The 18,604-nt window shown below is 39.0% G+C and overlaps 3 protein-coding genes across 4 annotated transcripts; all 3 read left to right on the top strand.

Annotated features, from left to right (window-relative positions):
* Positions 1-5,132: 5,132 nt before the first annotated feature.
* Positions 5,133-6,282, top strand: LOC137746501 (dof zinc finger protein DOF3.4-like). Its single transcript, XM_068486521.1, has one exon. The coding sequence runs from the start codon at positions 5,413-5,415 to the stop codon at positions 6,130-6,132; it is 720 nt and encodes a 239-aa protein (XP_068342622.1). The 5' UTR covers positions 5,133-5,412; the 3' UTR covers positions 6,133-6,282.
* A 6,386-nt stretch (positions 6,283-12,668) lies between these two features.
* On the top strand, positions 12,669-13,802 carry LOC137747823 (transcription termination factor MTERF6, chloroplastic/mitochondrial-like). The gene has a single exon (XM_068487965.1). The coding sequence runs from the start codon at positions 12,669-12,671 to the stop codon at positions 13,800-13,802; it is 1,134 nt and encodes a 377-aa protein (XP_068344066.1).
* Positions 13,803-15,130: 1,328 nt separating this feature from the next.
* LOC137748606 (peroxisomal ATPase PEX6-like) lies at positions 15,131-18,324 on the top strand. Of its 2 annotated transcripts, none has more exons than XM_068488774.1 (8): positions 15,131-15,385; positions 15,770-16,402; positions 16,520-16,763; positions 16,920-17,100; positions 17,306-17,363; positions 17,539-17,586; positions 17,796-17,879; positions 18,015-18,324. In XM_068488774.1, the coding sequence occupies exons 1-8, from the start codon at positions 15,131-15,133 to the stop codon at positions 18,084-18,086; spliced, it is 1,575 nt and encodes a 524-aa protein (XP_068344875.1). In that variant the 3' UTR covers positions 18,087-18,324. The 2 variants fall into 2 exon arrangements, with proteins under 2 accessions (XP_068344875.1, XP_068344876.1); XM_068488775.1 differs by having other exon boundaries at positions 16,968-17,100.
* The last annotated feature ends 280 nt before the right edge of the window (positions 18,325-18,604 follow it).

The following is an 18,604-nucleotide window of genomic DNA, read 5'->3' on the forward strand; positions in this document are numbered from 1 at the left end:
ATATGCAATATCTAAACCGTTAATTTTTTTTTAATCCTTCATTATCACGTACCATAGAAGTATTATGAAAATGAAGAGGAAAGATTTGGTGTTGTTTGGTGATGGGTACAGTGGAGCGGGAAATGCGGTGAGAGAAAGGTGTACGGAGAAGGGAATCTGATGCGGACATGACGCGTCCGAAATCAGTGGAGAGACCGAATAATTCTCCCACGCTGCCCGACATTCATGGTTCTGCGGCACTGCCCTACGTACCCCAAACGTGCTCCATCAGTCCCTCTCAATCCCCCCTCTCCCCTCCCCTCTCCTCCAATTTGACGGGTAATGTATGGTTAATATTCTTGTATAGGGAGAATCTAATCCTATACAGATCATTCTAGATTATTGGATTTTCTAATATACTAGAGCATTCTTTTTTTTTTTTTTTTTGGTCGAAACGAAATAATTCATTAAAAAGATAAATCAGTACAAAAGTTAAGAAAGAAAATACAACAACAAAAGGTCAGAGCAAATGTTGAGTTACAACCCAAAACAGTTAGGGAGGCCCACACAAACTTAAGTCCAACAAAAGAAAAAAAACAACAAAAGAAAACCCTAATCTTCAACGCTGGAGAGCAGTCTGTTGCACCCGTTTTGCTCTCCGTGCTTACACCAAATTCAAATCCACACACGAACTATAAGATTAAGCTTAAACTGCTGAACCAAATCGAACCTTCGGGATCCAAAATGCTGATAACACCACCTACAAAGAGAACCTAGAGACCAAACGAAAAAAAAGAAAAAGGGGAGGGTAGGAGGGGATGTGTAAAACACTCTTGTTACGATGCAAATCGTTCCACTTTGTCCAAAATTTTCAGCATGCCGATATCGCAAGAGGCTGTGAGGTGTGGATCTAGGGAACCAATAGGGTCAAGCACTTCAAGAACAAGCTTATGGCTGAGTGAGGAGTGGGTATGGAAAAGCATGGGAGAGAAATAGGAAAACGACGAAAAACGCAAAGGACGTCGGGAAAATAAGCCACGACCTCACAATCTGACAACCAGAGGTAGCGGAAGGGTAGGTGCCAACAAGAAAGTAGGGAAGAGGAAGAGAGAAGAAAAAGAAAGAAAAACTAGTCAGGGGAGGGGGTTGTGGGAAGGGAAAGGGACGAGGAGGAGGAATGAAAAGAAAAAGAGGGAGAGCCGTCAGCCCAAGCCTAAGCAAGGGCCAACGACGCTTACAAATGTTGCTAGGGTTTTTCTTCTTTCCTGAGAGCGTTTGTAGAGAGAATCAAATAATTACCTTTATGTGTTAGACTGCCCTGGAGTTAGGGGTGGGCAAACGGGTAAAGGAATCGCGGTTCGGGGCGGGTACGGGCTGGGTCCTTTGTTTTTTTGGGAACAAACGGGGCGGGGCGGGCCGGGGCATGATTATTTACGGGGTGGGCCGGTTCCTAAACCTTAGAAAAACGGGGCCTCGGACCGGCCCGTTTCATATTATAATCAACGGTCGAGATTGAATGATAACCTATCATTCAATCTGAACTTTTAATTTGTAACCTAGGTTTCCAAATCAGTTTCAAACTTCAGTGTTCAGTCTCGATCTCTACAACACTCCAACCCTTTCTCAAATTCGCGGCGGCGCTCCTCCGTCCACCTTCTCCGACACGACTCCGGCCAGCCACAAGCAAGCCACACACACAGACAAGCACACGCACCCTGCTACTCATTCTCTCACTCCCACGCCCCACCTCTCCACCGTCACTCCCTTGAGCCTCGACTCCCTCAACGGCTACTGTCTAGTAGTGTCTACCATCGGCGTCGAGTTGGCCACCAAGACTTTCTGGGGTGGGAAAGTCAAACCTGCTTTCTAGGTTCACCAGGAACAAGTTTAATTCGGAGTCCAAGTCTACCATTGGTGTCACCGTCGAGTTCGCCACCAAGACTTTGACCGTTGATTCCAAGCTCATCAAGGCTCAGATTTGGGACACTGCTGGCCAAGAAAGGTGATATTTTTTCTCCTATTTCTTTTTTCGTCTCAGTATTCTCTATATTTTTAGTTTTTCTGATTTGGGTTTGATTATCTAGCTGATTACTGAAAAATATTTGATATATATAATATATTGGTTTGAGTTTTGATTGAATGATATGCTCAATAGTTAGTTTGAGTTTTGGTTTGAGTTCTGTGATCAAACAAACAATCTAGTTGGATTAGGTATGTATGCAATAAAACTACAGTTCATTGTTTGTCCATATAGTTGGAAACTTGGAATATGGTAGAGATCTTCAGATGAATGAATCTGTGCAGTTTTGAATATATATATATATATATATATATATGCGCAGTTTTGAATCTGTGCAGTATTTGAATACATATATATATATATGTGCAGTTTTTGAATACATATATATATATGTGCAGTTTTGAATCTGCACATATATGTATTCTGTTGTTGGATATATACATGTGCAGTTTTGAATCTGTGCAGTTTTTGAATCTGTGCAGAACTGCAGTTTTTGCTTCTTCTGTGTTGTGCAATGTGCATTTCTGTGTGGTGTGCATTTATGTGTTATGTGTTGAGCTTAGCTGTGTGTGTTTTGAAAACAGTGAACGTGCTTCCCCCATTAGTTACTTGTCTCTTTGTATGTTAGATAGACACTGAAGTTGAAGCTCCAGATCACGTTTAGCAGTAGGATTTGTCGAATATTTGGCATTATTGTTGTTATTATGTTTCATTGGCTCTTTTTACATTTGACTTGTCCATGCGATGTCTTATATTTTTTTTGTTGCAGGCGTCGTGATCATAATGGGGAGTCATTTTATGGATTGGAAATTCTGGATGAAAGGGTGAATATTTGCTCGTTCTATTTCAGTTTTTGTGAACCGTATAAGCAATTCTACTTTAGCACATAACCTCATTCTGCTATTTGGTTCTACAAGCTTCTTCCTTTTCGATCGGCACTGGAACCATACCTCATTCTGCTTCAATCTTAGTATGCCCATAACCAGATTAAAAAAAAAAAAAAAAAAAATTATTGGACCTGTGGATCCATCCCGAACCGGCCCGTTTGATACGGGTCGGGTTAGGTCCGGTTCCCAAACTTAAAATCCCTACACCCGGCCCGGCCCGGCCCGTTACATTTTAAAACGGGTAGGTCTGGTTCTTCCAAATTTGGGCCCGGCCCGGCCCGTGCCTAGCCCTACCTGGAGTATTCTATATCTCGACATTTTAGATGTTCGATCTTTAGTTAAAGAAACAATAACCATAATCTAACAATTAAAAATTCTAAAGCATCTAATATTCCAGAGCACCATAGTATTTTTGCATTCTAAATTTCTAATAATGGTTTGGTTCTTGTGAAGTATAGCAATGTGTGTGAAGAAAGTGTTAATTGATTAATCTGGTGGTTAATTTTACTTTTCACCCTCTAAGTATAAACGTTAGTTTTTCACATTGTTTTAATCATGGACTATGAAGTCTACAATCTACGTAGTAAATTTATATTCGTCTTGTAACTTCACTCTTAGTGTATTTGAACTGTATTAAGTTGTCCATTGAGCCGTTTTGCTAACTTGACGAGAGTGAGGCCTACATTTTCTTACGCACTAAAGTTATATATCATCCACAACGGTTTAATAAAGCATAATTCTGTTAAGTTAATGTAACAATCACAAAAACATTTCTTGGTTAAACTTATCCACGTCAATTATTTGACTAAATCACTCTTTGCAAAATCTTGGTAGATGCATGTATTTTGCCACGCCAGAAAATGTAGGTGGTACTCTAGCCAAATATGTAAATTGACGATTTACACATGATCGAACTTAGGGAGGGGACAAATCAATACGTACAATGTGAAGGTATGAAGTTCAATGTACAATGTGAAAAAGGATACATACCATGCAAAGAGAAATAGCTTTCCTTTTTTTTTTTTTTTTTTTTTTTTTTTATGTATGTTAGCAAACAAGATGTGAATGTGTGGAAAACTTGTAGTAATACTGGTGGTCATTGTAGAAGAGTTCAAACCTTGGCCTGTCTTCACTAAAAAAGGACCTACATAAAACGGAGACGTCAAGGGGACGGTGTCTTAAATCATCATACGATGTCATATAAAAAATTTAAAACATATAACATCTTGTTATAGATTTGAGACACTGTCACCATAATATACATCTTCATTTCATGCAAGACTCTTTATTTTCACTCTTAGAGAAGACATTTAGAGCCCCCTTTTCGAAGTTTAGGGAGTAAAGTTTGAATTAAACTATCAATATGTTATATGTAACAAACGAACATGGTTTTTGCTTATAGATTGGCTTGCTTATTCCGCCAATGGAGCGGCTCATAGATCGTCCAAAGTGGCATTGTACTATGTTCTCAGGTCTCTTTTGTTTGAGGAGCCTCTAGACTTGATCAATTCCACACATCCTCTTTGAAGATTGTAATGTAATTCTTCTTAGTTTCTCAATAAAAATGGCTAATATCGTTTCTCTAAAAAAATAAAAACAAATCCGACTTGATTTTTACTTGCATGCAATCAAACTCCTTCCTGTTTCCTTTTTGTTCCTAATTTCTTTCATAACTCTGGGTTTTACATAACCTAGAGATCAACTACGTATCTCAGCTAGATACTAGCCGGAAAAGGGCAATAAATCCAGTAATCTAGTACGGTATTATCGTAAGATCAAACCTTTGTTTTTGTAATTAATAAATAAATAATTAGTTCCCATGCACAGTAATTCAGGACTGAGGCCTCATCAAAAAGCATGCATGCAAAAGGTGAAACAAAATCTCCGGCACAGGCTGCTATCTGTATTCTGCATATTTTACATTTAAGCACAGACAGAAATTTTAACTGACTATATTTTATACCATATATGCAAAAGATGAATAAACCAATGGATATTATCTGAATCCCCAGCAACCCAAATCTTCGTAGCTAAAGCAAGTGATCATTTACCACAGTGGTGAAAATGTGTTGTTTCTTTGCATAACTGCGTGAGTTTGAACTTTGTTCGTAGTTAATCTACCATCTAACATCTATTGCTCAACTAAAAAAAAAAAAAAAAAAAAAGCTAGGGACCATATTAGTTACTTAAAAATTATCTGTAGTTTTAGCCGAACAAAATCACAGAAATTAATACAGAGCCTCTCTCTCTTTCTCTCTCTCCCCTCTTCTGGAGCGGACTGAAAATGTCGTGCTTAACAGAACACTCTGTAAAAGCCTGCTCACTCTGTTCATCTCTTCATATATGCCTCAGAAAACTTGTTCCTTTCTCTCTCCTCCATAAAAACCCCTTTACCCCCTCACAGCAAAAACTCGCTCTCTAGCTTTCTTCACCATCCAAATATCGAACACTTTCTTCACACTCCAAAACCAAACCAAAACCAAATATTCAAAAACCCAGCTCAGCCAGTTTGATTTGAACACCCAAATGCCGTCGGACTCAGGCGATCAGCAGAAGAAGAGCAGCCAGAACCGGAAGACGGTGAAAGACGCCCAGGCCACGGGGGCACCACCGCCGGAGCAAGAGCACCTGCCCTGCCCACGCTGCGACTCCACCAACACCAAGTTCTGCTACTACAACAACTACAACTTCTCCCAGCCCCGCCATTTCTGCAAGTCCTGCCGCCGCTACTGGACCCACGGCGGCACCCTCCGCGACATCCCAGTAGGCGGCGGAACCCGCAAAAACGTCAAGCGCTCCCGCACCGCCACCTCCGCCGCCACAACCACCGCCATTTCTGACAACAACCCAATTTCCGCCACCCCTGTTTTTCTGAACCCAGGTGGTGGAGCGGCCTTACAGTTCGGTGATTTGAAGGGTAACATGGGAAATGGATGCGGTGGCGATGGGAGCTTCAATTCTCAGCCCAACACCCATTGGCCTGGTGGGTTTTTGGCTCTGGGCGGGCTCGGGCTTGGGCTTTCAGGTGGGTTCGAGGAGATGGGCTTTGGGCTTGGGAGAGCTTTTTGGCCTTTTCCTGCGATGGGAGGAGATTGTGGTTTCGGTGGACCCCACGGCGGGATGATGAACACGTGGCAGATCGAGAACGGAGAGGGTGGTGGGTTTGTGAACGTGGGTGTTAGCCCCGTCGGAGCTGAGTTATGTTCTTGGCCGGAGTTGGCAATTTCTACTCCTGGACTCAAGTGAAAAAAAAATCTGTGTCTTTTGAGTCTCCTTGTGATTCTCTACTCTTTTTGGTTTGTAATGGGGAATGTTGTGTTTTAGTGCTCCAGGGTTTTTAATGTTAGTGTTGAGGCCTTGAGTCTGATTTAAAGTTACCAGTTAAATTTCTATATGTCCGAGAACTACCGCCTAAATTGAAGTAAATTGTATTTTGGTCCATGCTTCTAGCTTGTTATATGATTTTTGAGTATTTGAAGAATATGAGTGCTTTATGACTCCATTGTAAACACATCCAACACTCATGTCACCATCATGATGTCGTTAATGCGTTTTAAAAAGTTACTTGTAAGTGCTATAATTAATCGGTTTTAAGTAAATATATGCAAGAAGGAAATGTTGAACAAAAAGGAAAGGAAATGATGAAAATTAATCTAACCCAAGTTAATTTAGTGTTATCCTAGTTGAGAAAAGATTGATTTTATTACCCCCTTTTTTTTTTTTTAACAAAAATGGGGATAACTAATGGCAAATCATGGTTATCCACCACTTTTGGACCCAGAGAGGCTATCGGGAATTTGATCTTGCCCGTGGCTACAGTCAAACAGACTCACTAACTCAGAGTATCGAACTCGGGATCTAACAAAGTATTAAAACAAGAGAAATGCTTTTGTTCAAATCAATAAGAGAAAACTATAACCATTTGATAACCTATTTCTTTTTTAATTTTTCATCTGTACTTTCATTTTTCTAAAACGGAAAGTAATTACCAAACGATTTTTAAAAATATGAAAACTGAAAGACTCCACGCTACATGGTTGTCTACTCCAAAAGGAAAAGGCAAAATAACATTCCTTATTGTCAGACTCAGATGGAATTGCAAGCTGCATTTTCCCTCTCTATTTCTTTGAATTGAATTAAATTGATTGACCCTACAAAGGAGCAGCATGCGTGGTAAGTTTCAATTGATTCATTTCCACATCAAACATCTTTCTTTAGCTGAACCTTACCTAAGAAAATAATGAAAGAATATTGGTGCTAAAAATTAGAGAGAAAGTCCATGCAATTTGAAGATGTTATGAGCTACTAATTCCAGAGAAAAAAAAAAACAAAAACAACACACAGTTCTTCATCTACTACTTTGCAGTAGCTTTTATGCTTCTTGTTACTGATTTCCAAAGCTACGCTGGTAAGTACTTCCTCTCTTATATATCATTTTTCGTGTAAAAACAACAAACATACACACATGTTTACAAAGCTATGTCATATTTAGTGTCACTTTGCAGGAGCTCAAGGGGATGGAGTTAACTATAGCAGACAAGCTGACAACCTTCCAACACCGGAAGTGATTGAGGTATGTAAGTCTAGGAACATTCAGAGATTCGTTTACTCAAACCACAATAAGATGTTCTGCAGGCACTGAAAGGGTCAGGAATACAAGTCATTTTAGGCACACTCGACGCAGATGTCCCAACCCTAGTCAATGGTTCAGCTTTCGCTAACATTTGGCTCTAAACCAACGTCATTCCTTTTGCTTCATCCGCGAAATTTCGCTGTATATCCGTTGGAAATGAAATGGTTCCAAGTAAAATGCTAGCAGCATGGTCCCAGCCATGCAAAACTTCAGAAATGCCCTAATTACAGCCAACCTCAGTATTCCTCTATCCCCTGCAGTGTTCCAAAATGTACTGACATCACTGTATCCGCCATCAGCCGGAACATGACATCCTACTATTTACGTCATTTGACATAGGGGTAAACATGTCATTAAAAATAAATTAATAAAGGGGTGGGGAAATAGGATTGGGGGTGGGATTAACAGCTGTCTTTTACAAATACAAACAGTCAACCTCCAGCCGTCAAACAAGCCCAAGCTCCACATGGCTGCTTCTGCCTCTTCATCCCCTCTCTACGCATGGCACCAACTTCTGCACTCTTCTTCTCTTACTCCGCTTGCTCTCTCATCCAACCAAACAGCTCTCCTGTCCTCCATCACCACCACCCCAATCTCCCGCCACTTTCTCTCCCGCCCCTTCGTCACTGATTCTCCGCCGACCCATCTCAGCCTCCAAGCCCCTCGCCATGGCCGAGCACACTTCGAGCAACCCAGCCGCCCCGTCTCACAAGCACTCCAATGGCCTAGCCGCCGAGCACAGCCCCTACCTTCTGCAACACGCCCTCAACCCGGTAAGTTTGAATTTCCGAACTGGGTTCTTTGTTCTTTGTTGTTTGGATTGCTCTGCGAGCTGAAAGATTGAAACTCGACTGCGTTTTACCAGGTATGGTATCCGTGGGGAGAAGAAGCTTTCGCCGAAGCTCGAGAGAGGGACGTTCCCATCTTCTTATCAAGTAACTTTACTCTACCCCTGTTTTGTTTTCTCCTTGCGAGTGTCGGAATTTGGCAATCAGCTGATATGTGATTCATTTGATCGTTGCAACTGCGTTGGTTTTGTATGCAAAAGTCGGATACAGCACGTGTCATTGGTGAAGTTTCTTGTTCGATTTTTGGGAAGTTTGATTTTAATATTCTAGTGAATGAGGACTAATTAGTTTGTGTGGGACTGTCAATAAGGTGTCATGTTATCGTTATGGAGGTGGACTCTTTCGAGGATGAAGATGTTGCGAAATTGCTGAATGATTGGTTTGTTCCCTCATTTCCGAATTGGGAAAAAAATTTATATCAAGTTTCGGGAAAAAAATTTGAAAAGGGTTTTCTTTACCTTGCAATGCATGGCAAGAAGGGGCGTCATTTTGCATGAAAAAATATATTTTGAAGAATACGAGTTTGATAGTTTCTTGTTACGGTAAGAGAACTAAAACAAACATAAACAAAAAATTAAAATTAAAAAATGAAAAACAAATTGAAAACAGCGGTTCGGTATAAAGCTAGCGATTGTCTCTTGGAACGGTTGCTAACACACTAGCGATTATCCTTTGGAACTGTTGCTAACACGCTAGCGACAGTTAGTGTGGACAATCGGTATATAAGTACTGATCGTATCCTTTTCTATTTCATTTATTTATTTGGAAGCAAGTTTACGATTTATTGAGTAACAAATGTATATTTATTAAACTATTTAAGTCGAAAATTAAAAACATAAGTGAAAAATATAGTAGGGAGGCCCAAAACATTGTTAAAATGGCGTTCCACCCTCAAGAATATAACAAAAAGTATTACTATAATCTTCAAACTTCATGGTGAGGTGAAGGTGAAAAATATAGTTGTGAGGCTCAAAACATTGTTAAAATAAGGTCCCACCCTCAAGAATGTTAACAAAAAGTATTACTTTAATTTTCAAACTTAACAGTGAGGTGAAGATGAAAATAAATAGTTTGAACAACGATTCATGTACGAATTTGTAAAAACTGACAAAAAACCGTGAGTGTAACACCCATGTTTTTTGTCAAAAAGGTATGATGTGTAAAAATAATGTATATCGAGTAGCCGACGTGTTCTGTTGATTTTGGGTTTTTCCAATGTGAACTAGACATTAGCTTAGTGCACATCAAAAGTGCATATTTAGGTTGATAACCTATTGAGAGGTCTTATATTTCAATTCTTGCCGAAGGCGAATTTGAACCAGATCATTACTATTCTATTATGAGGCTTAGTTCACTTTCTCATTATCTTAGTGTAGATAATATCGTTTGTAAAAATAAAATAAAAATAAATAAACGTTTGAATGTTCATTTTTCAAATTTTGTTCATTAAAAAAAAAACTGAAATATTGTTTGATAATAATGAAAAGTGAAAACAAACAAATCTTGTTTTCAAAAAGTACAAACCAAAAACTAAAAATTGAAAACGAAATTGTTATCGAACGACCCTTAAGTCATACATCCAAATAAGGGCCACGCATGTAAATAAGAATTATTAAATACAGTATTTTGAGATGACGTAGAGTGAGTCGGCCCGACCTAAATCTAGTATGAGGATCAACCTTTGTTGGAGGTTGAAGTGGAACAAGATAAATCTAGCATGAGGATCAATCTTTTTTCACTTATGTCAGTCGAAAATGAGCCTAGAAAAGATAGGCTATAACCTGGAGGAAAGTAGTCATATTGTGTCGTCTTTTTCTGTTTGTTTTATTTTATATTGCATGCTCTTAGTTCTTAACGTGCAAAAGTCTACAATAACAATTAATGCATCTAGAAGTTTACACACTAAAATAGTAAAAATCAAACTTCTACTATTTCATCTTTCATCTCCATATGCTTATTTTATGTGAATATTCACGCCAATTTCACAGCATATATATTGTAATATATATAGTACTAGGGTTAGGACCAACTCTTGAGCAATTTAGGTGGTGCCACCGCATAAGACTTCCGATTGTTTGAAAATCTTTGACGTAGAGCAAAACGTATAAGAATTTAAAAAGCTATTATCTAGTGTGGTTGATTTAAATTTTATGCAAAGATACTAGGTTTGAATCCTGCCGTTTTCTTTTTTATTTTTTGAATTTTTATTTACAAAATCTGAGGTTCGGATCTGGTGGGTTTGATTTTAATATTCTAGTGAATGAGGACTAATTAGTTTGTGTGGGACTGTCAATAAGGTGTCATGTTATCGTTATGGAGGTGGACTCTTTCGAGGATGAAGACGTTGCGAAATTGCTGAATGATTGGTTTGTTCCCTCATTTCCGAATTGGGAAAAAAATTTACATCAAGTTTCGGGAAAAAAAATTTGAAAAGGGTTTTCTTTACCTTGCAATGCATGGCAAGAGGGGGCGTCATTTTGCATGAAAAAATATATTTCGAAGAATACGAATTTGATAGTTTATTGTTATGATAAGAGAACTAAAACAAACATAAGCAAAAAATAAAAATTAAAAAATTAAAAAGAAAAAATTGAAAAGAGCGGTTCGGTATAAAGCTAGCGATTATCTTTTGGAACTGTTGCTAACACGCTAGCGACACTTAGTGTGGACAATCGGTATATAAGTACTGATCGTATCCTTTTTTATTTCATTTATTTATTTGGAAGCAAGTTTACGATTTATTGAGTAACAAATGTATATTTAGTAAACTATTTAAGTCAAAAATTAAAAACATAAGTGAAAAATATAGTAGGGAGGCCCAAAACATTGTTAAAATGGCGTTCCACCCTCAAGAATATAACAAAAAGTATTACTATAATCTTCAAACTTCATGGTGAGGTGAAGGTGAAAAATATAGTTGTGAGGCTCAAAACATTGTTAAAATAAGGTCCCGCCCTCAAGAATGTTAACAGAAAGTATTACTTTAATTTTCAAACTTAATGGTGAGGCGAAGGTGAAAATAAATAATTTGAACAACGATTCATGCACGAATTTGTAAACACTGACAAAAAACCGTGAGTGTAACACCCATGTTTTTTGTCAAAAAGGTATGGTGTGTAAAAATAATGTATATCGAGTAGCCGATGTGTTCTGTTGATTTTGGGTTTTTCCAATGTGAACTAGACATTAGCTTAGTGCACATCAAAAGTGCATATTTAGGTTGATAACCTATTGAGAGGTCTTATATTTCAATTCTCGCCGAAGGCGAATTTGAACCAGATCATTACTATTCTATTATGAGGCTTAGTTCACTTTCTCATTATCTTAGTGTAGATAATATCGTTTGTAAAAATAAAATAAAAATAAATAAACGTTTGAATGTTCATTTTTCAAATTTTGTTCATTAAAAAAAAAAAACTGAAATATTGTTTGATAATAATGAAAAGTGAAAACAAACAAATCTTGTTTTCAAAAAGTACAAACCAAAAACTAAAAATTGAAAACGAAATTGTTATCGAACGACCCTTAAGTCATACATCCAAATAAGGGCCACGCATCTAAACAAGAATTGTTAAATACAGTGTTTTGAGATGACGTAGAGTGAGTCGGCCCGACCTAAATCTAGTATGAGGATCAACCTTTGTTGGAGGTTGAGGTGGAAGAAGATAAATCTAGCATGAGGATCAATTTTTTTTCACTTATGTTAGTCGAAAATGAGCCTAGAAAAGATAGGCTATAACCTGGAGGAAAGTAGTCATATTGTGTCGTCTTTTTCTGTTTGTTTTATTTTATATTGCATGCTCTTAGTTCTTAACGTGCAAAAGTCTACAATAACAATTAATGTATCTAGAAGTTTACACACTAAAATAGTAAAAATCAAACTTGTACTATTTCATCTTTCATCTCCATATGCTTATTTTATGTGAATATTCACGCCAATTTCACAGCATATATATTGTAATATATATAGTACTAGGGTTAGGACCCACTCTTGAGCAATTTAGGTGGTGCCACCGCATAAGACTTCCGATTGTTTGAAAATCTTTGACGTAGAGCAAAACGTATAAGAATTTAAAAAGCTATTATCTAGTGTGGTTGATTTAAATTTTATGCAGAGATCCTAGATTTGAATCCTGCCGTTTTCTTTTTTATTTTTTTTAATTTTTAGTTACAAAATATGAGGTTCGGATCTGGTGGGTTTGATCGGGTCTGGGTCACGCCGGTTCGGTTTTACCCAGCCCATATGACAGAAACCAAACCCCAAAAAACAGAATCTGTCCGTCCAAATGAAATCCAAACCAATGACACCCTTCAACTCTCTCACCAAAATCGCCGCCGTCCCAAGATTTGCAGTACAAAATCTATCCTGCCGCAGATCAATCGCCAACACAATCTCCGCCGATCACGATGCTCCCACCGTCGCATACCTCATAAACTCATGTGGGTTGTCGCCAGAATCCGCCGCCGAAGCTTCCCAGAAGCTTAAGCTCCGGTCTTCCGACAGAGCGGACTCTGTTCTGGAGCTCCTGAGAACGCACGAGTTCTCCGCCGCCGACATCTCAAAGCTCGTGAGACGCCACCCTTTGATCCTCGCCGCCGACGCCGAAAAGACCCTTTTGCCTAAGCTCGAGTTCTTCACCTCCAAAGGGATTTCAAGGCTCGATCTCGCCAGAACTGTGAGTTACGATCCTTCCCTTTTGAAAATAAGTTTGAAAAATCAGATTATCCCGTCTTACAATTTCCTCAAAGCCCTTTTGATTTCTGATGAGAGGGTGATTAGTATTCTGAAGCACAAGCCGTGGATCTTCCTCGATAATCTGTCGAAAAATGTGATGCCGAATATCGGTCTTCTGCGAGATTTGGGGATGCCGGAATCCTCCATAGCTTTGCTGCTTGCGCAATACCCCAACATTTTGATGAAAAAGCATGAATTGTTCAGTGAGATTGTGAATGAGGTGAAAGAATTCGGATTCGAGCCCGAGAAATCAAACTTTGTGCCGGCAATGCGGGTGATGTCCGGTAAAAATTCAATCTTGAAACGAAACCAAGAGGCTTACAGGAAATGTGGTTGGTCGGAGGATGAGATCCTCTCTGCTTTCAGGTCCAATCCCTTGTGCATGACGAAATCGGAGAAGAAGATAACGGAGACGATTGATTTCTTGGTGAACAAGATGGGGTGGTCCTCAGCCGCCATTGCGAAATGCGCGACGGTGATGTGCTTGAGCTTGGAGAGGAGGATCGTGCCGCGGTGTTTGGTTTTCAAATTGCTGGTGGCAAAGGGGTTGGAAAAAGAGAATTTGAGGTTGTCGAGTGTGGTTTATCCGGCGGAGAAGCAGTTCTTGGAGAGGTTTGTGAGTAGACATGAAGTGCAACTTCCTCAGTTGTTGCTTGTGTACCAAGGAAAAGTGGATATCCAAGATGTATTGATTAATTGAAATTTGTATCGTATGATTCAATGAGAATGACGAAAAAGGAGATTAATTTCGGTGATTTTTTCAATTTAAATTTTGATCTTTGTGTTTTAAATTTCTTCAATTTAATCATTGTGTTTTGTAATCACGACTTGGTGGTCCAGTGGTAAAAGACGAATTACGAGGCTTCTTTAAAACAAAAAACCCGAGGTCTCCGGTTCGAAACTCATTGCTGGTGTGGAAGCTAAACTTGTGGTCAGGGGTGGGTGGATAATCGTAGCATACCACCAGTGATCCAGTTGTCTCTCTTTTTACATGCACAAGGGATATGTGTTTTGTGTTGTCTCTCTTGTGGAAGTCAAATTTATGTTTCGTGTTGTTACAAAAAAATTGAAATTATGTTATTTAGTTAAATTTAACCCACTGAATCAATTCGTTTATTTGATAAATAAATTGAGTATCGCCACTTGAATTGTGGTGTAGTGATATTTGTTTCCATTTGTTTGTAGGAGTCTCAAGATTCGACTTTCATAAATTGTGTGTTAAATGCTTAAAAGCTTGGTGAATCATACGATACAAATGAACAAGTTTCTCATTCGTTTGCTCTGATGAGGCAAGTGAGGTTCTCATAGACTCATCTTTTATTAAGGCGGAATGAGTCTGCTGCGGTCATCAACGGCACAGTAAGCCATAACTTTTGCATCTTATTGTGCCGTATCGAGAGCATGGTAGCCATAACTTTCGTATACGTTTATCGTGCCATTTGGTCATGGTCACATTCTTTGCAAAGCAAATCGACATCTGCTCCAACCAATTTGCTTAAGAGGCTTTCTCTAGTGTCCGTTTAGATTGCACATCTAAATAAGAACTGTTAGGTCATTTAACTTATTAGAATCTAACGGCTCACATTCAAATTAACACGTAAAATGAAATCAAACTTCTAAAATTTGCATCGGACGGTCCTAAAGGTTTAAGTAGCCTTTGGTGCAGGCCCAATTAGCAACAAAGCCCATTCAGGTTCCAACCCAAACGACTCATGTCCAAACGGTTGGACTACTACATCTTGTTTGGATGTGTTTTTAAAATGATTGAAATCGTTTTTGGTGAAAATATTTTTGAAAACAATTCTTAGTAAAAATGTTAGTAAAAAACATTTGAAGTACTTTTATAACTGAAAAACATTCTACCTATAAATGCTTTTAGTAATTTTAAAAACATATCGAACCGAGAGCCACATCACCACACGCAGCCAGAGAGCTTCATCGATTCGTGCTATTTCAGTATCTATAATTATATATGTACTATCTGCAGCTGGAATGTATCTATATGTGTATCTATAGGTTTCCATTTCAATGGTGGAGAGGAGGAGGAGGAAGCCACTGGTGCTAAGTCTCGTCAATTCCGTACTGAGTGAAGACCGCCCAGTCGACGGCGGCGGCGATGGCGACGAGTCTACGAGCTTGCAGTTGCCGCCGGGGATTCTTCGGCTGTCTAAGGACAGAACGGTCCTTTCAAACAGCCCCAAATTGGCTTCTCTCGACGACTCTGCTTTGGTCGGGCTGTCCACTTCTGCCCTCAAACGGCTCTCCATCACCTCCGGCTCGCTGGTACTTGTTCCAATGTTGATTCATATAAATTTTCCTGCTTTCTGTTTGGTTTCCGGGAAAATTGATCAAAGTACAAGAATTTACACTTGAATCCAAGCTGAATTTCCCGGCTAAAGTCTGAAGTTATCGAAATTTCGATTTCCGGAATGAATTATGGTAGAATTTTGTTGATTATGAATACATAATTGTGATTTTAAAGAATATTGAATCCAATTAAATTCGCAGATAAAACTAAAATGATCGAATTTTGATTTTGGAAAGAATTGAAATTCATTAGTTAGATTTTTTTGGGTTGAAGATTACACTAGAATTTTCTGTTCAGCTAGTAATTGATACCAGTATTCTATGTTGTTTTCTGGTTCGGCTGGATTTCGAATATACAAGGTGATTGTGAAGAATGTGGAGACAAACATACAAAGAACCGCTCAGGCCATTGTTCTTGATCCTCCGAACAGCCATGATTGCGCCGCGGAGATTGAACAATCCTTGTCTGAATTTTCTCACGCAATGCTTATTTTGCCTTGTTGTACTTTCCCTGGAAATGATCGAATTTTGTTGAAGCGGGAAGTTGCCTATATATCACCTCTATTAGCATATAACCTTGACTTGCACACATTGTGCTTCAAATCACTCGTTCATAGAGGGGAAGAGACTTTGGCATCTTATTTTGGAGAGAAAGTTGATGATGAGGTGAGCAGAAAAGGCCTTGAGGATTCTGTAGTTGGATTGCAGTTGGAGCCTCAGCCTCAGTTGCCGAGATATGCTTCTCATTTGAGAGCTTCTTTCGTGAAGGTACCAGAATGTGGTACACTTGACTCTCTTAAAGGAAATTCGTCCGTTGAATATGAAGATCGTCAAGAAATGATAGATTTGGCACTACATAACTACTTTGGAGTTGATAGGTTTCTAGCAAGAGGTGATATTTTCGGTATTTGTATAAATTGGACTTGCAAGTCAATGATGTGCATTCCTTGCAACCAAAGTTCACAAGATGGAAGCGATAACATCTATTTCAAGGTAATTTCCCTGTATTGTTCTTCCTAGCAAAAAAAGAATCTTAATATTGTTCTTTGGTTGCTTTTATACTCAACATATAGTACCAAGTCTGATCACAGGGTAAATTAATATCCTTAGGTTGTGGCCATGGAACCTTCAGACGAATCCATTCTCCGAATTAATCACTCTCAAACAGCCCTTGTGCTTGGAGGGAGTGTCTCTTCTGCTGTACCCCCAGACTTATTGATTGCTGGAAAACAAGGTTTTGCACCTTTGCAAGGGGACACCGTAAAAATATTGGCTTCCATACTAGCACCGCCTCTCTGCCCATCAGCACTATCTTCAAAATTCAGAGTTTCAGTTCTCCTGTACGGATTGGCAGGTGAGTTTGATTTTTTCTTTTGTAGTTTGCTTTTCATGGTGGCTTTGATGTTTAAATTGGAATGGTCTCTAACAAGATCACTCATCTGCAACTGTATGCAATCATCTTTGAACCTATTACCAGTTAGTTAACTTGATTTTGCATCTCACTCTTCAGAACGGGATTTCCTATGTGAGTTAAGCCTCATGCATGATTATCATGCAGGGCAAAATGTCAACAAGGTGGAGACAGCTGTTGATCTTGTCCATAAACCAACGGGCATCCGCATCTTTTGTAGTGAAGAAAGGTCTCAACTTCAGAACAAGCATCGTGCATTTCAGTTGCTGTGGGCGAAATTGTGAGTACTGGTTTCTGTGTTTTAAATGTCCTCGTATTCTTTATTTGTGAGGCACATTAACTGTTCCCTTTTATGAAACATTTGGGATTTTGCATAATAGTTTCGTCATAGCTTGACATATGCATGGAATGCAGTCAACGCCATTCAATACCTCTTGTTTCCACACTTTTTCCTTGGTCCATGATGATCAATGGCACTGGTACAGGTATAAGATAAAATTGAGAGAGCAGCAGGAGTTGATTAGGAATCAGCGGAAATCGCAGGTATTTTTTAGCTTAGAGTATAGTTACGAGGCACGTAAGACTGCAACATCTCTGTTGTAAACCTTTGCCATCACATATATGCTGTTCTTTGATATTAGGGTATGCAATGGGAGCGCTAGATTATGGTTTTAGGCACAGGACTAAACCATGTGATGTTTGTATTCTGAAAATGCAGGTTGGTACTGGTTCTCGTGCAGAAAAGATTCGGACATACAACTTTAAGGTATTGTTAATGAGTGATTTACAGAACTATCCAGTTCAAAAGCTATAGCTATTAGGTGCAGAGGTCCCGATAGGTCTATAAAGCTAAAATAACTTATGCAAACCAGTAACCAATGTGAGACTTGTGTTCAACAATTTTGTCTGTGAGATTTCTTGCATAAGATTGGTTATGTTTCGGGAAGTTCACTTCTTTGGTTTATTGAATATCAGGACAATAGAGTGACCGACCATCGGTTAAAGACAAACTATGAGCTCACCTCTTTTCTTGGTGGCGATATAGATAACGCAATTCAGGTATTTTTCCACAGTCAAGCTCTTTAAAGACATGTCCTCCCTTTCTCTTAATAAATATTATGGTTATACAGTATTTGTTTAAAAGGGTTCACCAATACGATTGCGGTGCAACTGATATTCCTACCCTTCTTGCAGGCTTGTGTTTCCTTAGAACAGCAAGAACTTCTGGAAGAACTCGCTGAATCTGTAGGAGCGCCCGCTGGCTAATTTCTAGCTTGTTTTGCGGCAATCTTGTTCGAAGATTTACAGAGTCGGATCTGATAGTAAGGAAGCCTTTGCTGGAAAAAATTGTTCAAAAACGGGGTAATCTTTTCGTATGTTGTATGTCGAGACGCAATCACAGGCACATGAATTTTTCGTTGAATTTGTTGTTGACAGGTTAAATAGCTGAGTTATGTAATTTTTGTACTCCATTTTATTTATGTAAAGATAGGAGAATCGTGTAGCGAATAGGTGGGTGCATTGTCCTTCTGAACTCGGATGCAAGTACGTGGGAAACTGCTTTATCGAACTCGGGTGCAAAGAGGCATGCACACTACCTTATCGAACTCAAGTACAATTAGGTGGAAACATTGTACTATCGAATTCGGGTGCAAATAAGTGGGCACACTGCTTTATCGAACTCAAATGTCACTAAGTGGACACACGACCCTATCGAACTTAGGTGCAAATGGGCGGGTAAATTGCTCTATCGAACTCAATTGCAAATAAGCGTGCACATAGTC

Source organism: Pyrus communis, chromosome 10 (assembly GCF_963583255.1).
Source record: "Pyrus communis chromosome 10, drPyrComm1.1, whole genome shotgun sequence".
In the NCBI taxonomy this organism is placed as follows: Eukaryota; Viridiplantae; Streptophyta; class Magnoliopsida; order Rosales; family Rosaceae; genus Pyrus; species Pyrus communis.